This window comes from Ciconia boyciana, chromosome 1 (genome assembly GCF_034638445.1).
Source record: "Ciconia boyciana chromosome 1, ASM3463844v1, whole genome shotgun sequence".
Classification (NCBI taxonomy): domain Eukaryota; kingdom Metazoa; phylum Chordata; class Aves; order Ciconiiformes; family Ciconiidae; genus Ciconia; species Ciconia boyciana.
The window spans coordinates 112,512,774-112,540,154 of record NC_132934.1 but is presented as its reverse complement, the minus strand read 5'-3'; the positions used below and the strand labels follow the sequence as shown (position 1 = coordinate 112,540,154).

At 35.0% G+C, this 27,381-nt stretch overlaps 1 protein-coding gene across 1 annotated transcript in view; it reads right to left on the bottom strand.

The window, feature by feature from the left end:
* Positions 1–27,381, bottom strand: part of NCAM2 (neural cell adhesion molecule 2) — a 339,691-nt gene that overhangs the window by 26,080 nt on the left and 286,230 nt on the right. The window contains exons 14-16 of the mRNA XM_072852963.1: positions 17,049–17,168; positions 15,014–15,135; positions 6,927–7,107 (exon numbers count right to left, since the gene is read on the bottom strand). Coding sequence (XP_072709064.1) covers positions 6,927–7,107; positions 15,014–15,135; positions 17,049–17,168 — 423 coding nt within the window. The remainder of the gene's footprint in view (positions 1–6,926; positions 7,108–15,013; positions 15,136–17,048; positions 17,169–27,381) is intronic.

Below are 27,381 nucleotides of genomic sequence, written 5' to 3'. Positions count from 1 at the left end.
CAGTGCAGAGGATGATTTGTGATATCTTAGCACAAATATATTGGGGTATGTCTCTTACTCTAGGGAGCTCACAGTCTGAAGAGAAAGGCAAGTGGTGGATAAATCATTTTCTCTTTCCACAAATATATGATCCAGACATGCAGAACTTAAGCACTACCCAAAAATGAAGGATTTTTTAGGTTTTAGGATTTTAATCTTTTAGGTTTTTTTGCAACGCACCTCAAATTTAGCTTAACTCACAGAGCTGCTGTTTTGTGAATATGTTCTTGTGGGAAACCTGCCTTCGGGACATGGATACATAATGTTTAACCAATGCATTATCCTCTTATAACACAAATGTCTCTGTTCTTGCATAAATATACATCTGAGTGTAGGTAACTATCAAGTAGAAAAGACAGCAATATAAATAAACTAAGAGCTATTATGGACTTTACCCCATCCTCACACATATTTCTACTGTGATGTTTTAGGAAATTATGACTGTTTAAGCTGTTCAAAATCCACAACCAGTTCTTTTCATTAAGACTTCAATAGTTTGGTCCGTATATTCATAGCAAAAAAATCTTTGACACATTAAACTTCCACAGTTATTTTAATAACACAGCTTTTAAATATTTTTAGGTAATATATCTAACAATTTAATATTTTAATTGGCACTTAGGGTTTTTTTAATTATAAAGCAACATAATGCTAGCAATTAATTATAACAAATATTCTAGGCTAATAAGAGTACCATACTTGCAAAGTGTGGCCTAGCACTTCAACATTCAACATCTATGATTAATTTCTTTTTTTCTCATAGCATTCAAAAACATAAGCCAACTTACATTCACAAGGTAAAAAAAAAAAGTAATTCAATTCCTTTTGAAGCAGAAGTTCTGTGGATACAGAGTAGTTCTTTGGCTATAATTGTTTTTTCTAGAATTGTACTGCTTTGCTAGTATTTAGTGGTAGTTAATTTCTGTGATAGCTGTACTGTAAGAATTACATTTTATTTTAAAAGTCTGGGGTTTTTTTGCCTATGAACATCTCCGATGGTACTCATAGTGGAAGACTTCTTGTCTCTCTTTCTGATTCATATCAAATAAATTCTATCAATTTAATAAGCGATTTCTATCCGTTTTCATGTAAAACCCGTTAGTCTTTGCAGGGAATGGAGCAAACAGCTGTTTTTACAGCAAGAATATGCCCTATCACTTACAACAATGTTCGTCTTCAGGATTTGATAAGAAATGGCTCTTACTCAGCAAATTTTAGTACTAGTTTGCAAAACAAAAGCAAATAAGTTTTGTGGGGGTTATCATTTTTCTGGTGTTTTGGATATTAATTTATCTGATTGGTGTGATCCCTACCAACTCCTGTTCTCAAAGCATGAGATCTCAAAGACACATTTAATCTCTTCTCTCTACCCTCTTCAGAACTTCAGAAAATAATTAAAAAAGAATTCTACTTCCAATACAGCAATACATGCTGAAGACATTGCTTTACACTTTTAGCTGAACTAAAAGTCAGACAAGTCTTTGAGTTCTGATTTTGGAATAATAATATCATTCAGCCTATGAGAAAATTATGCACGTAACTTTGCAAGGGTAATGCTGCAGCTCTTCCCTTCCTTGGGAGTATGATCAGAGCTGCAAGGAGATTAACATCCTCAAGGCTTTCCTTTTTGACTACTGCATTTTGTTCTTCATTTTAGATTTAACTAAAAACCTAACTAGTGAAAGCTGTAGAGATAGACTAAGGAATCTTGTAATGCACAAAGCTGTGCAAAAGAGGTACCCATTATGGTTTTAAATTTTTTGATCCATGGAATGGAAATTTTGCCTTTGGAAATATCTTCAAACTCCTTCTGTGCTTTTCTTTTTTTTTCTTGGTTTAAATTTATTGTTGCTATCCAAGCTGGTGCAAGGATCAAGGGTCAGAAAGTTACAACTATTCTTTCCCAAATTATTCTGATTGTTAAAAGTGTGTAAATTTCTAATACAATATTTTCCTTACTGAGCTACAAAGAATTTTACTTCTATCCTCAGATACCTATTTTTTAAAAGTTTACAGGAAGGTATTATTTTTGAAGCCTCTTCTCTGGCAAATTTAGTGAAATTGTCAACCGCATTCAAAAGTTATCAGAAGACACAAATTGATGGGTGTTTGTGCAGGTATACATACACACATACATGGGTAGGCAGTGTGGTCACAAGTCGTAGGTGGAAAATCGGGCCAAAACGTTATTCTTGAAGAATCAGTACATAATATAATTCTACGGTATTTTTCTGGAGATTTAAACAGGCAATTAAAAAGCCACAAGTCCTGCCTCAAGTAGCTACTGGCAGCCTTTCTAGCTTTTTCTACGGAAAGAGACTTCAAAAGAAGAAGATGACTACAAATCCCCACAATTCTCCTAATTTAACTTTTAATGATGCAACATAACTTTTCCTAGAACTAAGAGTAAGTACTAGAAGCCAGCTGCTGACATTATCCCATAGCTAACTCTGCCTCAGAATGTGGCCCTGTTCTGAAATAACACATTGTACCTGGAAAGGGCTTCTTTTCCACTGAGCTACATATGATCACTAATGACTAATTTTGGTTACCAGCAGTTCTGCAAAATGCTCAAGAGGGATTATCTACAGTCTTTTCCTTGTTCATTACGTACAGAATTGTTGACTAAAGTTAAAAAACCAGACAGGTTACAGCTGCAAAAGCACATGGGTTACTGATTGTGTACTGAGACAAAAAATACCACAAATATAACTGAAACCCAACCTGTCTTGAAGAATGCTGCTGTTGATACTGAAGTGAAAGTGAGGAAGGAAGAAATTTGGCTTGGTTTTATGGAAAGAAGAGCTGTAAATAGAAATGTAGAAAATAAACATAACAGAGATATCACTGCCTTTGGAAATGTAAGGACCTGCAGACATGAGGAAATTCTGGAGCAAGGATCAAGTCAGGGAATACTTAAGACAACCGGACATATATAAGGCTCTGATGGGATGCACCCACGAGTGCTGAGGGAGCTGTCATTGCAAGGCCATTCTCAATAAACTTTGAATGGTCATAGAGATTGGGAGAGGTGCCTGAGGATGGGAGGAAGAAAATGTCACTTCTGTCTTTAGAAGGGGCAGGAGGAGGGCTCAGAGATCTACAAGCCAGTCAGCCTCACCTCAGTCCCTGGGAAGGTGATGGAGCAACTAATCCTGGAAACTGTTTCCAAGCACGTGAAGCACTACTACATCAGTAGTCAGCACGGATTCACAAAGGCAAAGTCATCCTTGACCAACCTGGTAACCTTCTACGATGAAAGCATTGGCTTGGTAGATGAGGGGAGAGCTGTGGATATTGTCTAAATTGACTTCAGTAAGGCTTTCGACACTGTCTTCCATAAAATCCTCATAGAGAAGTTGTTGATATATGGGCTGGATAAGCAGACAGTGAGGTGCAATTTAAAACTGGCTGAATGGCTGGGCCCAGAGGGTGCTGATCAATGGCATGAAGTCTAGCTGGAGGCCAGTGACTAGCGGTGTACCCCGGGGTCAATACTGGGTCCAATCCTGTTCAACATCATCAATGATTTGGATGATAGGGCAGAGTGTACCTTCAGCAACTTTGCTGATGACACAAATCTCAGAGGACTGACTGATACACCAGATGGTTGTGCTGCCATCCAGAGGGACCTCAACAGGCTGGAGAAATGGGCTGACGGGAACCTCATGAAGTTCAACAAGGGGAAGTGCAAAGTCCTGCCTCTGGGGAGGAACAACCCTACTCACCAGAATATGGCTGGGGATCATCCAGCTGGAAAGCAGCTTTGCAGAAAAGGCCCTGGGGGTCCTGGTGGACACCAAGTTGAACATGAGACAGCAATGTGCTCTTGAGGCAAGAAAGGCTAATGGTAATGACAGCAGAGGCCTTGGTTGTGCAAGCATGCTTTTATATGATACCCTGACCTTGAGGCTTGGTTGTAATCGGGTAAAATCTAATTTCAAACAGATCTGAAACTATCTGAAATCTAAGGAAAATGCTTCAAAGGACACAAGAACTATTCAGATAGGAAGTCTATTCATACTTTTGCCTTATATTCAATGGCTCTTGAAAGCATAAGCAAGTTCCTTCTGCAGGAATCGGAACCAAAGTTTTATTTCTTGTGACAACTCCCATTTCCTTGGTAAGCACCCATCGAAGGACAACAAATGTATCCTTGCCTCCATCTCTCTCCAGTTCTCTAATTAATTGTATTAGCTTGCACACATTATCACCAGAATAGTATGTTAGGTATAGTTAACCATCATGATACTTAGGGGATCCCAAAATTCTCTTGGGACAAGTAATATCCATGAGATTGCATACATAGGCTCTACAGATATCTTGGTTTTTAATTACATTTAGAGCAAGACAGAAACACTCAGTTCAGCTGAAGTGCCGTAGATCTGGGCACATACAGATGAAAATCTTCAGGAGTCTTAGAAACTTTTCTAATAATTACATGAATAATCAGGAAGGGAATCTCAGTCATCAGAAGCAGCTAAGTGAACACAGGATAGGCGATGCAGATTTCATTCAAAAGTCTGCCTAATTTCATTCTTGTTGCCTACGTCCTTCTTTAGACTTAGCTGTAGATGCCTAGCTGCAAATACCTAAGCCTCAAAGCAGACAAATGGTGCATCATCCAAGTTGACTAACTGATATCAGAAATAATTATTCTGCTCAAATTTAAGCATTTTATATACATTATCTATCAAGTTTTAAAAGAGTAGGTTAATGTTTTTGCAATAATGTTATATATATTATATTGCAATAATAATATTATGCCATTTCAAAACAAGATAACCATACTGACTTATGAATATGAACATTAATGTTCCACTGATTGTAAGTGTCTTTTGACATACTTTTAAAAATTGCCTACAGATTTTCCTTATGATGGGAATTTCACACTTTTTTCAGACTTTGCAAAAAGAGTTGTCAAGGAAACTAATTAGTTCCACAATCATAATTGCAATAATGATTCATATAAAGAAGACCTGATGTTAAATAGTGTAACAGACTTCTTACAACTACTTAGAGGTTACAGGAGAGCACTGAAAGGAAAAAGCCCCTAAGTACCTATAAAACTGTGTTCAGAGAAAAATGTTCTATCTATCTTCTGAAACTAAATTAACTAAGCTGCTTTTTACTTGAATGTCTAGAGACCATCTATGTTAGCATCTATGCAGGCATACCATATTTCTCTCAGTTATGGCAGCTGTGGCAATAATATGGAATACTTTAAATAACTATAACAAGTTAGAGTTAGATAGCATTGTAAAACAAATAAGATTTCTGTTTCAAATACACAAAATTGAAAAATGGCTTATGCCTTCAATTTACCTAAATAAGGTTTTATTTATTTTTCTACTTGATAAATATTTTTATTTCCTTGGGACAATAAGCTTTCCTACATTTCTTTTTCGCTTTTCTTTTTCAATCATGTAGTGAAAATTTATTTCTGAATTATGGCAATCACAAGGCACTACCTATTTAAAAAGAAGTACACAGGGCCTATTGAGGCCCTGAATTTCAATCAAATGCGAATCAACTCTCACTACTGCAATTCAAGTGCATAAACCAAATATTTGTACTAGAACTGGATTTGAACCTATTAATGAATTATAAATGCCTATTCCTTTCTATAAATGCAAGTAACAATGCTTCTGATATCAACAAATTGCTATGGAATATTAAAAAAATGTTGCAGAAATAACTTCCTTGTTGAGATATGTTGAGATAACTTCCCTGAAAATATACTTGAAGAAAACTTGCAATAGACAGAAAAAAAATTTGTCCGTTATTTCAAACTTTTCCGATGACACAGTAGTCTATGACTCATTCAAACTCATTGCCACTTTACTAAGATCAATGCTAGTCAGATGCTCATATTGAAACACAGGTATTGATATGGTAAACATTTTAATATATTGGCCATTATATTTATTTGGCAAGATTTTAATTTGATTCTAATACTCTAATAGTTTAACATATGGCATACAGAAAATACTATGTTAGAGGATTCAGCACCTGATTTTAAAATGGTAATGATGAAACTGATCTAATCTGGAATTTACTATTAAAGATATCAGCTCATAATTTAGATAAAAAGTTTGAAATCTCTTCCTCATAACATTTGCTTTATAAAATTTAAAATTACCCATAATATACCAGAAATTACCATCATATTTTAGGTTTATTCTGAATGAAATAATTTTGCACTGTTGCATCAAAATATAACTTTACTTTGGGAAGCATTACAACTTGATAAATTAGTTATTGAAACACACTCACTCTTAAATACTATGCAGTTTTCCTTAAAAAAAATCCAAACTTTCCTATTTACACACTTAAAAATATGAACAACATTTCTATAGATTTCAAAGCTTGTAAATACGACTAATAGAAGGGTGTATGCTCACCACGTTAGGGTGAATCAGTAAGACAGTATCTAAACAAGACTATTTGAAGTCTTAACCTCAGCAGACACTAAAATAAATACCTTTATTACATGTTTATCTTGAAGCACATGTAGAGATATTTTGAGTTGGACTGAAATCAAGAATTCTAACAACAAAGCAGCTTACAACAGACAAATAGGCAGTACAAGGCAACTTAAAAATGTATAGCAGGTGTATCTTAAATACTGTATTGTTAACTGTTGTCATCTGGGTTGAAGATTCAATGTTTGTTCTGTACTTACAAATGACTTTATTACTAAGAGAAAAGTAGGAAATGGGGTCCCATTTAAGGGTTTTGAATCGAATTTTTGCTGATAATAGAGTATGGGGTCTTGGGCTTTGTCAGTTAAAGAAGATTTCATTTGTCTATGTTCAGCTATACACATTAGTGTGCTATGAGTAGCAAACAATTCATAGAGAGAAATCATTCTAAAATTAACTTACCTGTAATAATGTTGGGCTTTGGTGGCATGCTGAATTCATACAATGTTGGTTCAGAATAACCCAGTCTGTTGGCAGCTGTAATTTGTACTTCGTAACCCATGGTCCATTGAAGATGCTCTAAGATGATGTGGTCTTTACTACCCTGCACTTTTTTCTCTAGCCACTGGTCTTCCTTATCTTTCTGTAAAAATGCAAATATTAGTTTAAATTCTCAAAATGTCTTGTATTATTTGTCTAAACTATGTGTCTACATGATGCACAAAAAATGTGGAGTTTCATTTACAGAGATTAAGAACATTCAACTAATCTAATTTTGGAGTTCTGAGTACTCAGGCTTTTTGTAATTTTGACCACTCCTAATCATGTTTCCGCAAGGTGGATTTAGGGATTTTAGGCAATCATTTTTAACTTTTTGGCTTCAATTTATAATTTGCTCAAATACAGATTTTTATCTTGGGGAAGAGCAGGATAATTATTTGCAAATGCTTCTAAGAATAAATTCTGTAAAAGGTTTATTTTATATAGGTGTTTCAATTACATTTTGATCAATGTTCTTTAAAATAAACTTGCCATTAAACCCAAAGTTGAATAGTTCATGAATGCAAGCTGTGCTTGTATCATACATTAGCTATATAATGAAAACATACACTAACTGTAGCAATATGGGGTACTACCGTAACATTTTGCAAAACAGGTTGTATGCAACAATATAAACACCATCGAGAAAGTATGCAGTCCTACATCTACACTGGTGAGAGGATACATGTAAATCATTGAGATGGTGTTCTAGAGAAAAAAAGCGTTCTCATAATTCAGATAATTAGCTAAGACACACCTATACAAAGGCAACAAATGAGGACTTCAGTTGCAATCTTAATCCTGGCATTTCATAGCATTTCATAAATTTGGAGTGCTTGCTTACCTTTGCAATCACCCCTTTTAGTGCATAATATATTTAATTATTTTTTATACAAACAAGAATTACAAAATAACTAATAGGTAAAGGGATAAAACAATACATACTGTCAAACACAAAAGCCATCTTGTTCAAAGGAGCACCAATAACAGTCAGTAAGAGTCCATGCAGTCCTATTCTTACTAAACACTGAGGTACAATACAGAGGCAAAAACTATGGTTGAGAGCCAGATCCTGGCCATCCAACCCATACAGCAACACAGACCCAGTAAGTGGATAAAAACTTTCTTGGAAAAAAACCCCTTCAAATTCAGAGAAGTGTAACTTTTTGCTGCAGACTACTACACTTCTCAGCAGCTTATATTTAGGCTCTTCGCTGAAGCATCTTGCTCTTGACTGATACAAGTGTCAAAGAAAATAGCATCTAAATTAGGCAGTTCAGGGCCCAATCATGCTCCTTATGCCTGTGGTTTTTTTTGTCCCCAGTCTTCAGAAAATAGAGTGACACATGAAACTCCCTTATGTGCACTGCTGCAATAACTTATTTGCTATCAGCGCTGAGTGTGATGGTTTTTCCGTTTCACGGTTTCACCTTTTCTTAAACTCGTTCTTGCTGCTTGTGCACTGCCATTGGTACTGACACATGACAGTCCTAGGAATGATTAAAATACAGTAAAACACTGTATTTCAGGAACACTTGCAGCAAGGTGAAAGTGCCTATGTAGTGTAGCAGTAGACCAATGAAAAACATCAGAATGGTAGTCACATTACAAATAATGAAAAAAACTAAATACACTGGAGTAAAAATAGTTTACTCATCATACAGTGAAACTGGTATTTTCTGTCAAGGATATTGTCCCGTATCCTCATGGATAATTTCTGTTGCAATCATCTGCATGCCACTGGGTTAATCCACCTATATTTACATTCCACTGAGTGGAATGTAATTATATTATCACTATATCAAGCTATTTTTACAAAATATGTTTTTGTATAGCACTGCTAAAATAAAAGGGATTAAGACTGATTGTAATACGCATATGCAAATACTCCTTAGTAATATTATGAATAGCAATGTTACGTAGCACCATATTTTAATGGCTGTTTAAATTGGTGAGGTTTGAGAGGATTTAGAAAAAAAAAATACACCTAGATTCCAAAGAATATCAACATGAGAGAAATCAGAAGGTCCATACATGATCTTGGTGTGTGCACATACAACCGTGTGAACATACTGGGGAATTCCAAAGAGGTTCAGAATCACAGAAGGAGAAAAAATATACTGAATTGGAAAATAAAGATTCAGGCTGATATGGTTCCTCCTGGTGGAAAAGACAGCACTGCAAACAGATATATGACTATATTTTGAAAACAAACTAGAATTTTATGTGATGAATAGAATGAGCTTAAGATATGGAAGGAAAACTATACAGATTTCTGTATGAGGCTGCTCTTCTGCAGACATAAGAATAAATGAAAAGGCAGTTGTTCCACAGTTTGGTCAGCCGAAGAATAATGAAAGAGCTGAAATGTAACAGGATACCTGCATGCTGTGCCAGAGAAGTGACACCCTAAGTTTAGTTGAAAGTGAAGCCAGCTGGGTGGATTGAGAAAAATGAAACAAAGTCCAAGCCTTGAGCTCAAAGACAACAAAATGTTTTATGAAGAGTGACAAACACAAGTTAGGAGGAAGAAGAATAAAGAAAGTATCTGGAAAGCAAGTTGTCTTCTTCTAAAGATAAACAGATGAAGTCTTCCAGAATACAATCTGCTTTTGGCATCTTAAAGAAAAAAAGAAAAGAACTGCAATGTCCTTCATTATAACTGTTATTTCACATGCATTTTCAAGTACTTTTTACTAAGTATACCTCAGTAATGTGTCCAGATTTATCTTACTATTAGTGTAGAAATTGAAAGAGAGGGACGAGAACACAAAACAAGTCTGTCAGTTAAATCTTCCTACAACTCTCCCTGTTTATGCTAATAGTTGGTAGCTTAAGGAGCAGAAAGCAGAACTACAAAAGAACACGTCATACCTTAATAGGCTGTTCTATTATTAATATTGCTTAAAATGTATAGAAAGCTCTACATATGCACAGTGTTCTACAACAAATGAAAGAAACATCTAAATCACAAACTACAGTCTAATATGAGTGAGTTAATATGTCTTCAATAATCATTTACTATCAGCAGTTGTATCATTAATATCCACCAACAAATGCACATTTTCAGAAACTGCAATAATATCTGTAACGTCAGAGATTAAACTGTTCCTTTATTTGCATTTCGTTTTGTTTTATATAATGCAGAAATACTCCTTTACAAAAGGTCATTGATGCTGTGAGACTAACCAATGATTGGCAATTTCTGGGGATCTTACTGCCCACTTCCATTACTCTTAAGTCTTAGATTCACACTGTCCTGTTCCCAGTAAAAGTCTTTGGTTGAAACAAACCTGCCACGATGCCACAGACTAATGACACTAAAAAAAAAATATATAACTATTATTTCTTAATTGTGTGTATTAATTATTTTTATTAATTAATTAATTTAAAGCAATAATTTATTGCGTTAAAGATAAGCATCAGCCAAATTTATCTCAGAAGTGTCTAAGAGCTAGATTTGTAAAACAGCTGTAAGTAACCTAAGCACCTAAATACCCTGACAAAAACAAAGCAAACAAAGCAAACAATTTCACAAAGTGTGAAATTCCAGTCTACCATGACTTGGCTGCTTCTAAAAACTGAGGGCACATCTGACAACAGTGGAAGTAAAGCCAATGCACTATTTAGGCACCTAACTATTTACTAGTCTAGAAAACAACATCTCTCTCTTTAATGGTCATTTTACATTGTACCCAAGATCACATTCTCTGGGAACTCATAAAAAGCGAGGAAAAAGTGATTAACCCCCTTCAACCCCTTCCCTTATTCTCCATCCTCCCTAAATTGTTGCACTGAAGGTTCCACTCAGATTTGTTATTATGGTGGTCCTTGTGATAAAAAAAGGGCAGGAGATGCCACACTATCTTGAAAGCTGCCAGGAAAAAAAATAAAGAAATCCTCACGGAAGACAATCTGATAATTTAAAGCAGTGACTTCACAAGAATTCATTACATTAGGATGGTGCTTTGTAGATCTGGGTAATACAGGACAAATATTGAACAAAGCACAAAATGGCTGATAATGTACACAGTGTTAAAATGCACAGAAAGTCCAAGGATCTGGCAGGTAAAGTGGAACTTAGAGATGCAAAAACATTTAACTCTTTTACAGTAGGTATCTCAGAGTGGGAGTAAATGAGAAATTATCTCTTTTTAAATGATTCGTATTTACAGAAGTTTGTTCTAGAACTCATCATAAAGCAACAAAATGAACACAGTCCTCCATCAACATAGTCAAACAAGAGTGAAGTACATAACCCATCATTCAAACACTTGTCACTGCCAAAATTAAGAGCATTAATAGTAACACTGTCACAGGTCAACATGGTGAACAACTTTTTAAGCCTGCAAAAATTAACTGTTCCTCTAACATTTCCTCCAAACGTCATTATGGATGTAAAAGGAAAAAAATAAATTAAATGCTGTTATTGTTTTGCAAAATAGAATTTTAATCAATTTTTCTTGCTTTTACCTAAAAGTTTATAACCATAAAAGATGGATATTTTTATTATTTCATTCTAATTCCAAATTTTTACTGAAACTTGGCATGCCAGGGAAAAACAAAAACAACCCCCTCCCCCTTTTTTTTTCTAGCTTACTGTTGGGATTCTGTGATCTGAAAGTATAGAAACAGAATTCCCTTTTCCAATCACTAAGAAGCCTATATCAATACTTGCTTTTTAAGCATTATGAAGTAATTCAGGATATGCTACCAAAATAATAACTGAAGTCTGGGAACAAATCTCTTCAAGATAATAGACTGATATGTATTTGCAGGGAACAGTGGGCAACATTATGCACCAAGCACAAAATCACAATTGCAACATGTGCAGCTACAGCATATCCATCACAGTCAAAATGCACTTGAGCAGTAAGCACAAACTTTTGCTTGTGACTGTGTGATTCATGTGTAAGTGATTATTCCTGTATGGTGATCACACATTCTTTGCATGCTGTTTCTGGTGCTAAGCTTAACCTGTGTAATACCTTCCAAAGGCTGCTTTGTAGCCTGCCTTTCTCTTACAAGTCTGTGCCTGGTCACTCACTTGCCCTGAGCTGCTGTGGCAGTCTCTCCCCTGTATCCCAGGTGCTCCTTCCTCCTGGTCTTCCTTATCTCCTCACCTTAGTCTGTACAACCTCTTCAACCCTGCCCTCTAGCTTTTAGTTCGTTATTATAGTGCTTGGTAAATAACACAGCAGATAATAGCCATTTACAAATTCAGTACACATTTCCCCAGTAATTTGTATGCATGAAGCTTAACATCCATTGTGCAACACCAGCACATCATCATATGTGCCCCAACCAACGTTAATAGCACCGTAAGCAGGAAGAACCAAAGGGGAGCTTGAGTTGGTCCCCATTAAAATTACACGGTTACTATGAGAAATGTGGTTGGGGGGCCTCCTCCTGCACCAGACAGGATGCTTGTCTAGGGAATCCCCATCACTGCTTTGCCCAGCTGGCTACTGGGAAACAGTTTTCCATTCTCTTTCTCTCTCTCCTCCTATTCTTTCCTAAGGTAACTTTGAAGTCAATGTATGCCATCAGCTTCAGACTCCATCAGTGAAGCTTTTTAAGACTGTCTTGACTTTCTTTGTGCAACAGCATGAATCAATTTGAGGCTCCTACTCATAAAAATTGCATAGTACCTACTTCTCTGGAATACAGAACAAAAAGTGAAGCTTCTTATTATCTGATTATAGTTAGTAAGTCCTGCCCATAATATGAATAAACTGATGTTAGGTAAGCAATATTTCACAGAATGAAACATGTGATTACCAGAAAAATAAAACCAACTGCCCAAACCAGGCTATAATATTGCTATAATGACTTAAAGGCTGTCCTCCCAGTTTTGAAAAAAAAAAAATCTGTATAAAACTTAAATATGAGGGAACTGACTCTTAATAAGACATAAGCTGTTATGAAACACAAAGAAGAAAAAGCCACTGATGTATAGCTTGTTATCTAATATGCTCTTTAAACATGCAAGCAAATACATTGGTCCAGGTGCTAATAATGAGGCTGGCAAGAGTTATAGGAAAGCTAATTAAATACGACCAATGGGGAAGATAGAAGAGAAGCAGTCAACAGATAATTAAGAACTTTAAATAGCATCCATTCATTCTGATTAAAACACAAAAAAATTATTGTGCTTTTTTGTTGTAGGAAGGCCTTTAATTTAGTCAAATTGCTTTTTCAATTGGAAGCTTAAGGAGATATGGATTTGAGGTCCAAGTAAAAGCTATCTTCTTCAGTAACCTATTAAGTTTCCAGTTACTGCTTAAACTGTACATTTATCTTTCCACAATACACATAAAAAGTGGTCTTTTATATTATAATATTGTACCTTAGTCAAAACACTAGATCAAAATCAGGTTTCCAAAAATATTCAGGATAGATTCAAAATAATTTAGCTTGCTTAAATCACAGAAACAGATTAAATTACATATACTATATGCACATATTATATCCAAATGGTTTATTTTCTTATGTTCTCAATTATACTTAGAGGTGTTGTAATCTAACTAGGAAGCTAAATCCCACAAAACTGCATTGTATCTTGTATTGCTTATTTTACTACCCTCTCTCTTCTTTATAATTACTTTTATTTTATGCCAACTCTACTCACTGGACTGAAAGTCATTTAAGAAGATCAATTAAGATTTAGGGATCAGTGATATCAGAATAACTGCTGGTTATTCCTTCAGGCTACTCTCAAAAGCTCTACCAAATTTTTCTCAATTGATTTGGAGCTACCCATCTTCTTTGCTTATACTTAGCTTAGGAAAATCATTTTACATGCCAGGCTTAGCACTTGGATAATCCCAGAAATATCATCAAAAAGTTACATTATAGGAAACATCAGGAAATGTGACCAAAACTATTACAAAATAAGGAACTGGCTTTTCCTTTTTAGGAACACTAAAACAGGTTCTGTGTTTAATTTCAAAGATTGCTTATTTCTGTTAAATACAGTCCTCACTACCTTCTGTTTAACATGTCTAAATATCTAGTGTTACATTCCCAATCTCTTTTAGACTCTCAAAATTGACATGTAAATCTGCTATTGCACTCTAGTAAAATGTCTTTTTACTGGGTCTAGTCAGATAAAAGTAGTATAGTCTTCCTAAAAGAACACAAAGAAGTTATTAGAAAATGCACACTTCTGAATTAAATTCATTGCTTTTGCCAGCTGTATAGTTACTTCTTCAACCCAATTGTTTATATAGTATATCAGGAAAGGAAGGATATTTTAGCTACTTTAATAATAAAAAGCTCTACTTTTTTTTTTTAATAGAAAAAGAAATTACACATTGCAGAAAAGCCTGCTTTCTAAACTTTGGTGAGAACACCAAATCAGACTCTAGCTGACAGAAGACCAATAAACTCTGCATGATGGCTGTTAAAGAACTGATATGTACACTGAAACTCATGAAAGTCCTAACAATTTGTCAATTATATGGCTTTTTTAAGCTGACCCTTGGAATCTAAGAAGACAGAAATATGAAACATGATCAGATAATTAATCTCATTTAAAATGAATATGGAGCACTGGAATATAGCTTTCTATCTCTAGGATGCTGTCTACCAATACAGATGCATTTGTAATAGGTTAATAATTTGCTGTTCAAACAACCCTTAATTATGTAACTTTAATGTCTGCTGATTTACTGCACACTTTTGAGAGCTGAACACTAATGTTCCTCCTTTACCATGTAACAAAACAGAGAATATAGTTTTCTTGTTAGAATGAACAAGTTATACATTAAGTTATAGTTATACATTACGGAAGAGCAGAGCGGTTTTCCTTATTAAAAAAGAAAAAAAAAAGAATCTGGCATTAGCAACCTAGTCACAAGAGAAAACATACTATAGTGCATCTTTTTTTCTTTTTGTAGTATGCAAACCATTTTGTTACATTTCAAATCATATCAACAGTCTTCTCTACATTAAAAGCAGATATTACTAAGCAAAACCCACCTATTTTGATTAACAGAAATACTTACACTTCTGTATTTGACAATATATTCCAAAATGGGGGCACCTCCATCATCTTGTTTAGTTATGCTAAGTTTAAAACTCTTGCCACTTCCTGGTTGTCCATGAATTGAAGGGGGGCTTGGCTCCCCTAAACAAGGGAAAAAACAGTAGATAATAATAATTCAGCAATAAGTCTTAAATTACAGCTGGGAGCTTGTCCACAATAATAAAAATCTTTAAAATCAACATGATCCCTCCAAGCACTGCAGAACATCCTTAGTAAGTGTGTTAAATATTTTGCTTAAAATATGTTCTAATGCAGATTAATTATCTCACACAAGGAAACAAAATTACTTCACGTATGAAAGAAGTATTCGTTTCTTTGAGACTTCCTGACTTTTGACACTTTCAAATGTAATTTACTTCAGAAATGATTTAGCCATCAATTCAGCAAGGCTGGCGAGCTGCTAGTCACACTGAAGTTTAAGAGTAACGCTATCTTACAGGAAAGCAACCTTAACATTAAGCATAAACTTTAGACCCATGTGTGAGATCTAAATTGTTATACAGATACTAGCTAACTCAACTCTTCGATAAATGTGCCAAGGCAAAATTAGGTACTTTTAGAGTAGTCTATATTAAGAATAAATATAAAGAATAAGATTTCCAAAAGTAAAAACAATTTCCTCTGTAATGAAAGGATAAAAATAATCTTAAATGTACAACTGATGGGTTAATAGCCAGCTTAAGTCACTTTGCTAATGGAAATTCACAGACTAATTATCATTTCTATATGCAATGCCTATTATAAAGCTTTAGATCAGATCCTAAATGAACATGTGTTGTCATACTGACATGTTTTATCTTCAAAATATCTGTAAATTTGCATTCACCCAGAGAGATACAGTTCCTTTAGAAATATTTGTAACATTTGTGTTTATCCCTTATCATAGTAAAGATAAATTGACTTAGATCTCAACATAGAATTTGCCTAGCTTTCTATCAGATAACATATATATAATTTCTATCAGTTTCTATCACTTTTTTATCAGGTATGATGTTCCATATGAATAATAGCAAATTATTTTTTCTGTCATTCAATATATTTAGAATATGCATATGCTTTAATCAAAAAGAAATTTGAAATCTGCCAAGTTACTGGTTTTGGACAGAAGAAACATATCAATAAGAACATAATATAGTAACACAGAAATATTTTGTGTTCTTTGTAGTCGTGTGACTTTTATTGTTCATTCCATTCAGGCCAGTATTGTTAACTATACTGAGTAACGCCCTACTCAGAAAACAGTTCAGTTGCAACAGATTTATGAAAGGCTAGTCTAGTAATAGTTGCTGATGTATTTTGGTATATTTGTTTGAGTACTATATAGTGCCATCCAGTAGTTCCTTTATTTTTCTTCTCCCTTTGTGTTTAATTTATTTATTATTGTTTCTATTTAAAAGTAATTTGAGAAGAATATTTTTCATTAGCCCTTAATATTTAAATCTGAATTTCTTGCCTATAAAGGCTACTACAAATATAGAATTGGCTTCGTAGCATTTATCATCTGCATGTAATCATAGTTAAAACAATTTATTCTCATCATTTTTCCATAGCTTAAGATTTCTGTTTAAGGCTTGATAACTGCAAAACTTGTGTCAGCATGGTTTGCTGAAGAAATGTCTCCGGAAAGGGCCAATTAATTTCTCACAGATGTGTATAACACCCTGGGTGTAAATGAGAAAAAAGTCCTTAATCTAATATCTTTCATGGTCTGTGCTCTTGAATATTAAACAAAGATTTGTCTAAGTCTCAAAAATATAGATAATGGGAGAAATTACCCAATTTAAATTCATTCATACTACTTGGTGGAGGGAATAAGAGGAACAAAACATGATTTCTGAGAAACAATGTAAAGATTGATGTTATACACTGGGAAGTAGTGTGTAAATACAAAACATTATCTACAGTGAATCATACTTGAAATTATTAGCTGATCTGGAGATAACATATTCTAATAATAATTTACATTTTCATTTAATAGCACAGATATTACTCACGGACAGGTAAGGTCTGAAAGATCTCGATTTTGCTATACTCTCCTTGCCCTTTTCCATTTACAGCAGCTACTTTGATTTCATATGTAGTATTTGGTTCCAAATTGCTGAGAACAACCATTGCTAAAGGAAAGAGAAGAAAAAACATGAGAACAAAATTTGATGAAGCAACAAATAAATAAAAAAAAGTAAACAGATTTCATAATTTATTTGCTTCACTTGCAACTTAGAGTCCCATTTTCTAATAGTCCCGTGGTTCCAAACTTAGCTTTCTTGTTGAGTGCTAATGGCCCTTTGTTTTCATCTGCATAAAATTATTGTTGTGACTGAGCAATTTATGCTTCTGAAGGAATTTAATGTCAGTGTTACAGAAGCCATAGGCAACAATTAAGGACCTTGACGGTGTATTTTATGTTTGGATTGTGAGCACAGGAGACATGAATCTGGCAAAATATTATGGAAGTTTCCTTTCTCCTAGGTGGCAACAGGCATCTGATGCACATTCAAGCCACCTTCACACAGTTCATAACTTGCCATTTCTCCCTCATGGAGAGCAGTGTCAACCATCATTGGTCTACACTCCTGGATGCATCTATGTGCACATGCTCTGCCAGTTCAATCATGTATTCAAGACCTAAAATGACAGGTGGCTATGATGATCAAAGGAAGAGTCCTGAGTTATCTACTAAGGACCTGAAAGCAAATTAGGCATGTTTGTACATATTTAAGAGGAGCTGTATGGAAATGCATATTAAGTTATAACAAAAAAAGTGATTTGGGAAGCAAACGGGTTTGAATTTAGGACATGCTTTCAGAAATCAAGACTGAATCTCTGGCAGCAATCTTTCACACAGCCTTAACCTATCTCTAGGATTCATCCTGGAGATGCCATCAGAAGCAGAAAATAGGGGGAAAAACTTCCCCAAAACAATATTGTACTAAGAATATTGTTGCTGCAATGTACAGCAACAAATCTAGAAAGAAAATTCAGGAAAAGGACGTTGGATTCCAAGATGGTTTATGGGAATGCAGTATTATATATTACCATAGTAATAGTATGTATATTACTAATATCAGTGTTGAATATGCACCTGGAAACTTCATTCCACACAGAGTTCTTGGACCATTACCCTGCCTTTACAAGAAAGCTTCTTTTTATTGTCTCTACAGCAATTGCCTGCTTGCTGTTTGTCACCTCTGTGATGAGCTCTCCAGATGTCAGATTCATACTGGGGAATGGACATAAATTGGATGGACTTTACTTGAAGCACATCAGTATTTGTCTTGCCCAGAAAAGCAGGGGCTGTATTATCTTACAAGAAGATATAGAATTGCAATGTCTTGAGAAAGAGCCAGTCTCCTTCTCAGCCTCTAGGGAGCCTAGGTTTTTTTAATTATAAAGCAGTATTTTAATAGCTGCTTTAGGCTTGCTTTTCAAGTTCTGTATTTAATGAAAGTATAATCATTTCTGTCAGTACTCTTCATTATTCTTTTGAGTCCTGATTTATTAGAATTTCTATTTCTTTAGTTTCTGCAGCAGACAGACAGAGGTCCCATTACATGTGGAGCTAAAGGGATTTAATGAACTTTGGAAAAACAGTAACTTTTACATTTCACACTCTATTATGAGCACTTTGCTTGAATTTGCCATTGAAACATGATAACTGCTTTCTTGTAAACAAAACAGTAAAACTGTATGTCTTCCAGCACATTTTAGCTTTATCATTTTCATGAGATTTAAAAATATCAAACTATAAAGTATAACCATGTCATGAAAAAATAAAGTACTGTCATGAGAATAAGAATAGAATTTGGAGAAGAGAAGGATTATGATATATAACATTCAGTTATGGTAAAATGAAATTTAAAACTTAAACCAAGCAGTAGCAGTGTTTGACTTGCCTTTCAGCCATGATTACTTTCCAAGGCTGAATAATTTCACTGAAAATAAACCTTAGGGCATACTAAAAATTAGTGTTACTGTAAATGTTTTTAAAATTGAAACAACATAAAAGCATGACTATGAGTCTATACTTAATAAAACGCAGATGTGTTAACTACATAAAAACTAAGGATCCAATTCTATAAACACTTGAGTGACTTCTGGGGCCTATCTACATGAATAAAATTACTTATATATGCAGTATTTACAGAATCAGTGTCTACTTTAGAATCTCCTGCACAGCACTATGTGTCTAGATGCAATGACTCTTACAAATACATTTATGTAATTAACCCAACTAAATCTGATGACAGAATATGTCCTTAAAAACTGGAACCACTTGGTATCAGTGATGGTATGATGTGGATATATTTCATACGTAGGAAGAAAAATTATAAATATGTCCTCCTGGAAAACAAAGTAAAGAACCATTATTGATCAGAATACTTTAAATACTCCAGTTGTAAAAGAATATTTAGAATAATTAAGTAAGATTAAGGAACTATCCCACAGTATGTAACAAAAGTGCAGGGCTTAAAAGTAATCTGAGAGTAGCAAAAGCTTTCACTGCTTGCTAAGTGTTTTACATTTTTGAGATATGTTGAGAATGGAAGAAAATACTTAATAAATTAGTTAATTTGTTTTAAGATAGGTATCTGTCATTTAAGTATAAAATCATCTTATTCATCTTTCCATATACAAACAAAACTCTTCTTACAGGAGTCCATAGCTCACAGCCCTGGCCACAATGGTATTTTGATTACAGTTTTCAATGATCACTGAAGTAATAAGCTGTAAAATTTCAAATAATATTCTGAAAGAAACATAGCAGTTTCACTTTCAGTATATGAACATGAAAAAATTGGTCCACTGCATACTGTATGCATGAATTATGCTATTAGCATATTCATTGGCCTATATCAAGTCCCAAATATACTGAAAGTGAAATTCTTTTATTTCTTTCAGAATATGATTTGAAATTTTTCAGTCTTTTTCTACCTGTCCTATTGATCAGCTTCCGGTTTTATATTGTCTTCTTAATCATAGTATCTACCTGATTTATTTGAAGCATTCAATTTTGTAGACTAATTGATTTTGGTGGGATTATTCACATAGTGACTGTTACATTGAGGAGTAGACTTCGAAGAACTACTCCAAAGAGAAAAAAACAGAAGATTCTTTTGTGAACTCTACAGGTATAGCTGGGCTCAATTAACATGATGCACAACATCTCAGACCTTAGTGTTTTCCACTTATAAGAAGATAGACAGGAAGGCTGCAAGTCCATGGTACCCTCGGAGAAGATCATGACACAAGAAGTTACCAGTTATTTTGGTTTTGGTTTAATATGCTGTATAGAGAGTTCAAAACAAAATTATAAATACTTTTTTGACAGGGTATGCAAGGAACTTTTTTTTTTTTTTTATTTCGTAGACCAGAATTGAAAAAGAAGCACAACAACCAAAAAGAACTAAATCTTACCAAATAGCAAAATTCAGTTCAACCTAATCTGTGGCAAGAATCCTACAGTTTATGCAACATTAAAAATAGAGTCCTTATTTTTTATTATACAGATTCTTCTAATTTGCAAGTAAATCTAAAACATTAAAGGATGAACACAGTACAAAAAAAAACAACCCAAAAATTTATATTAGCTAGATTAGCTAGATAGACAAAAAGTCAGAACTATTTCAAACACAGAGTGTAAGCATTTCAGCTAGAAAAGCTTATTTTACTATTGTAGAATTTTAACTGCTATCAAGATGAACCATAGGAAAACAACATCTGACACAAGATTTGCTGTGAAATAAATTGTACCATAAATCCGAGTCAGTAAAAACAAAACAAAAATCCCCAGCTGCTTTTCTGGTCAGGGGTAGGTTGTTTATATTATTAAATTGTCTTTCCACCAAAGGAAATCTACCTCAGAAATCTTTTAAAGACTGATATATTACATAAACCGTCATCAAAGCAAGGAAGGTTAGGGGAACTAATAGTACAGTTACACTACATTAATCCCAAAGTAGATCTTATAGGAGGTTAATTAACAGAAATATCACTTCAATACATTTTTCTCATTGGCGAGCTACCTGTTGCATAGAACAATGTTATTCCAGTTCTGAATTCAATCCCTTGAGGATGTCAGATCTAAGTAAAGTAGGATATAAATGTATTTTGAAACAAAGTAGCTGAGATATACCATTGTTGAAATATCATAGTCACTCATATATTTAAGATAGTTGCAGCAGTGCAAAATTTCTGTCAAAGAAGCATTACAAATTTTAGGATAGGGTTTTTTTCCTATTTCTTTTCCTCTAGTCTGAATCTCCATTACTATGCAGACTGAATGCAGATCAAATACAATGCAGGTTAATAAATGGAGTGTTTTGATTTAGCAGTATTTTGCTGCACCTTTTACTCATTATTTTGCTACTCTCAAGGAAAAACTGAGTCCCCTGGAAATACTTGAATCTCTTTCAGAGGAAAAAACTAATAGCATTTTTATGAAGCTTAAAAAGGTTTCTCTGTGATGATGACTCATGTTCTTTTAAGGACAGAAGAAAAAGACACAGGAAGAGAGCAGTGAGGAATCTATGTTAGTACGACATATGAGGAGAACGGTGAGGAACCTATGGTAGTATAGCATTAAGGTTATGTACAAATGTCTCAGACTTTTGTAGATGTCACATGATCTGAGGAACTTCTCCCAAAACCTCTGTCTGCCTGGGATGAGCAACACGATTTTGTTTAATCTGTGTGTTAGCACAATAGGAGGAGGAGTATAAAAACTCTTTTTCTAGTTGAGCCTCACAGAGTTAGCACACAGAAGTGTTGACAAAATGAAGTTAGAAATTCCCACCGGGGAGAAATACAGGAAAAAAATAAAAAAGGATTTTGCTACACAATAGGCAAAATGTTTATTCATATGCAGAAACAGTCACACTGTCTCAGTTCCATCTGTCTGCCTTGCCCAAATAACCATTAATTTCATAAATACTGATTCAAACATATGGCTACAATGTCAGAATTCAACTAACACAAATAAATGAACTTTAATAATGAAAATATTTCAAGTTGCACATTATATGAAAAAACATAATGGCAGTGAATCCTACTGCCAGCAAAATCATTGGTGTAACTTCAATTAATATATATTGAAACAGGATCAAGCCTTAAGTCATTCCCTAAAATGTACACTCAGAAACAAATGTAACCATTTAAAAAATCAGAGAGAATGGCTCTGTCAGGAATTTCCACCATTCTTTGCACTATAATATATAATCACTGCATTATTTTGGAATAAAAGTTGTAGTGGTTTAATTAACTGTGAATATAAACAATTGCCTGTGAATAAAGATAAATAGTGTAGTAGGTCAGGTATAATGAATATAATACAATGTTCACTAACATGAATAATTTCCTCATAAAGTACTTCTCAGTAGTTTATATATAAAAGTGCACTCGGCAAAAATTGCTTTAATATTTTGTGTACAGGCCCCAAATCAGCATTAAAACTGATGTAGGCGAATTTTCCTTTCTCTTTAATTCCTTTAATTTTGGTATATTGTTATATAACCCAATACTTTGCTCCACAAGTCAGCTTCCCTTTCTTCAGGTTTGACACAACATCACTTTTATTCAATTGTTTTTGTATTGTTAATTTATAAATATCTTATGTTGCTATTTTGGTTACATTCTATTTAACTGTAATGTACACAAACACATTAGATGTTGGTTTAGTATTTAGTAAGAAGTATCTTACTTACAAAATTATTTTTTTTGCAGCAGAGAACAAAGATAACATATTTTTTTATCAAGCTGAGAGGATGTGCTGCTTTCCCTCAACTGCAATAAAGTACAACAAAATACAGAGATACTCAAAGCTTCATTGAGTATTAGGATATATTTTTTGGAAAAAAAACCCACAAAAGCAAAAAAAACCCCTCCCTTTCCTATCCCCTTCTCCAATTTTTTAGTTTTAAAATTTCCTGTACTACATTTATGATGACCAAAGCCATCAAGCTTAATACCAAATCTTTAAAAATGCAGTTAACTTCCATAAAAGGTACTTGTATATCTTAAGGGGAAGGGAAATGGAGGGGAAGGAATAGGAAAGGGAGGAGAGAGATGGGAACGGAAGGGGAAAGGAGAGGAGAAAGAAAGAATGGACAATTAAAAACTTACTAGGTATCACCATATTTAAAGTCTGGGAGAGAGAGTACTTGAAACAGTTGATATTCCCTGTAAGAAGATCTTGTTGAGCAAAACAAAGCTATACTCAATAAAGCAATTCTTTACACAATTCAATAGGATAAAATGGAAATACATATTAAGCTTTAAAAACACAGAATTTAAATGCATCTCAAAAACAAATGCTCTTTGAATAACCTAACCTTTAAAATGTCAGGTCTCCTCCAAGTACTCATTAGCCCTTCATTCTATTTATTAAATAAATAATTATTTTAGAACCTGCTTTTAAGAAATACTTTTTTCAATTTTTTTTTGCATAGGATTGTGGGTGTTCTGAAATGTTGAAATTGATTTGATGATATATTAAACAACTTTCATTAATGGCAAATCTTTTATTATCCTAAAATTTAGAAGCATTAACTCAAGTCAGTCAAAATTATGGAAATTAATCTCCTGGAGACTGGTGAACTTTGGCTCAGACCTTAGAAGAATTGATCACATTCCTGTAGTTTAAAACACACAAGCCTGAATCCCAGTTCTCTAATTAAACTGAGGGAAAAACAGCTGCAGAATTACAGACTGCAGAGTCTCATCTGGCTAACACTATTCATTGATGTTCACCCATGCAGGCACCAAGAAGATGCTCAATAGAAACCTCGATTAGATCAAAGATAACTGTAGGTCTTTGGAGCAAGGCTGAAAGGGTCTTTCTGGTCAGGCTGAAAGGCTCGTGTAGGAACAGATGCATGCAGCAAGCCAACACATCCATCAGCATGGCAGACTGCCTACTTGGGCTGTATTTGGAGGTGGCAGATTGAGGGAAGTTTATTGTCCCACTCTAGCTACTGCTGGTAGGGCCAAACCTGGGATTGTGAGTCCAGGAACAAAAAGAAACCAGACAGGGTCCAAGCAGAGGAGCCTAGGGCACATGAACAATACACCGATGCCGAGGCTTATTTAGTCTGATGAAGAGAAAGCCAAGGGGTAATTGAACAGTCACCTACCAGCCCTTCGCAGTGGAGACAGAAACAATAGTGTGAGACTCCTCTCAACAGTGGCAAATAGCATAACAGGGGCAACAGTCACAAGCTGCAGTTTGGCATGTTCAGACCAGATATTAGAAAGACTTATACACTGGGAGAGAAATGAAACACTGAAACAGGTTACACCAAGACAACAGGGTGAGGAAACTCCATCCTTGGGGGTTAAGACTGAGTTAGACAAAGCCATGCCTGGCCTGATCTAGGATTGGCACTAGTCCTGCTTCAAGGAGGAGGTTGGACCAGATATACTCCAGATGTTCCTTACAACCAATCTTTCTATGCTTTTATAAATTAAAGGGGAATACTACCTTGGTTCTTGGAACCCCATTTTCTCCTCTGCTATAAAATCATTGTGCAGTTCTTAATGCAAGGATTTTAAAGTCTACTGCTTGAAGAAATGGCCAGCCACTTGAAAAGGGCTACACTTAAAACTTTTTATGAAACAATTAAGCTATACAGTAAAATCAATGGGGATTTGGACTGCTACCAGATATTCCCCCAGTCTTGCAAGAAGAAGGTATTGTTCAAAATCCTTTCTAACATGACTAACGTTCTCAGTATGGCAGCATGAGGGTTCATTGTTAAATATTTATGTGACTATAATTGCTGCAATTTTAATAGTACAAATTACACTGCTAAATATAAAATCTGATTAAGTTAAACCTTTCATAAATCATATTTATTTTCTGTAGACATTAATCTTAAAATTCTCCTATAGCAAAAATTTCTAGGCCACTGAATATACCTGAACTTCCATTGGTAATATGAACACATAAAGACAATAGAATTAAGTCTTCTAAGAAAGTAATACTTTATTGAGTGAGTATACTAAATTACATAGTAAAGGAATAACTGTGTTAATCTCATTGCAGAAGGGCCATTAAGGCCCTTATTAAGATCATTTATGCTGTTTCATTTATCCCTTTTTTTTTTTTCTCTTTTTGAACACCCGTCAAGGCTAAAACCAATGCTTACTAGGAGGTGACTGGGCTGGTTTTGTCTGGGATAGAGTGAATTTTCTTCAGAGTAGATAATATGAGGCTATGTTTTGGCTTTGTGCTGGAAACACACACAGGGATGTTTTCATTATTGCTGAGCAGTGCTTACACAGCGTCAAGGCCTTTTCTGCTTCTCACCCCACCCCACCAGCGAGTAGGCTGGAGGTGCACAAGAAGCTGGGAGGGGACAATGCTGGGACAGCTGACCCCACCTGACCAAAGGGATATTGCATACCATATGATGTCATGCTCAGCATATAAAGCTGGGGGAAGAAAAAGGAAAAGGAGGGACATTCGGAGTGATGGCATTTCTCTTCCCAAGTAACTGTTATGCGTGATGGAGCCGTGCTCTCCTGGAGATGGCTGAACACCTGCCTGCCCACGGGAAGCAGTGAATGAATTCCTTGTTTTGCTTTGCTTGCATGCACAGTTTTTGCTTTCCCTATTAAACTCTCCTTATCTCAACCCACGAGTTTTCTCACTTTTACCCTTCTTATTCTCTCCCCCATCCCACTGCAGGGGAGTGAGCGAGTGGCTGTGTGGTGCTTAGTTGCTGTCTGGGGTTAAACCACGACAATGACCCAGAAGATAAAACAGGGTCTTTTAAGGGGAACAGGGATTTCATTTATTAGGAGACTACAGAGAACATGCTGGTTGTTAGATTTGAGTTAATGCCACTATGTATTCCCTGTCTTATATCAAGGTCTGAAATTTACCCTGGATTATTGAAAGAGGGAGTATATTTTGATGGGGGAGGCTGGGGATTAGCTATGAGTGCATACTTTCTTTCTTCTATGCTTGCTACAGTTAAACCACTTCCTCTCATTCTTCAATTGTATAAATCAAACTGTATCCTATCCCAGTCTATCTCATATATGCCAGAATCTAGAATCTTTTACACTCCCTTATAGGGCAGAAAGAATTACTTTTATTTCAGTTTTTCCTGCCCATTTTTTCTGCTGTTCCTATACTGGAGATCCTGTTGTGAGCTAATATCCCATTTGAAATTTGCAACACAAAGCTGGAGTTGAAAAGAGTCTCCTACATTCAAAACTCCATCCGTGATTTCTTCTGAGAGATTGAGAGATCTTGAGAAAGAAGGTGAGGTAGTCCTCACTTGTATTCATAGCAGACAAACCTTGTATCTTCTAAGCACGAAGTCCACAGTAGTTTCCATGGTGCATCTGGAATACGTTAAGGTGAATGTATATATGCTGGCTAATGGTGTAGCAAGTCCACATAGTTTTGAGGACAATATTACTATTTGAGAAAGGCAGGTATGGGAGACCTTGGTATACATTCTTGCAATACATTGACATTTGGTGGGTCTGTGAGCCCTCCCATTTGAGTCAAGGCTGACTCCACACTTCTGCGTCACCATAGTCACTGACAAATGGGGCTTGCCAATCTGAGGGCAGAACTGTGCCCAGGTGCACAGCTTTAGTTGGAGGTGGTCTCCACTTGACTGACATCACAGAGTGAGCTCAGATCCTTTTTCAAAAGGCTGAGCAGGCAAGTTTCTTTCAGTGTGGTACAACTGCCATTTGAAGCCGGTAAGATTGGGTAAGCTCCTGGTGACTACTTTTAATAGAGCAGGGCATAACTCAGATCTAAACTAACAACTTATCCTAAACTAATAACTGATTACTGGTCCAAATATCTTCTGTGGTTTTTTCACAAAAAAAGGCAAAAAACCTCATGGAAAATGCCTTCCAAGTATAAGAAAATAATGACAGCAGTTTACTTTTAACACCTCCATGTTCTTCCTATTATCAGCCAAGTTCTGCAGAGCTACAATGATCTTTTTGTTCCTTTGAGACTTTGCAACAGATTTAAGATGTTTCATGTAATTCACTAGAATAGAATAGAACAGTTTTCTTATGTTTCATGCAATTTACTAGTTTTCTTATGGTGTTACAAAACTGCACTGTGTTAGAGATACAAATAAGGATGCTCTTTCTTAATCAGATGCACCCAAAACACCTCAGAAAATTAAATACTCTTTACTCATTACTAAAAATATATCAGTATTCTTACAAATCTCCAAGACAGATGTCACAAATTCAGGAATTCTTAATGCTAAGCAAAAGGAATATCTGCAGAGCACAAAGGAATGAAAATACTGTGCTCTAATACTGTGCTCAGAGAAGTAGAGATTTTTT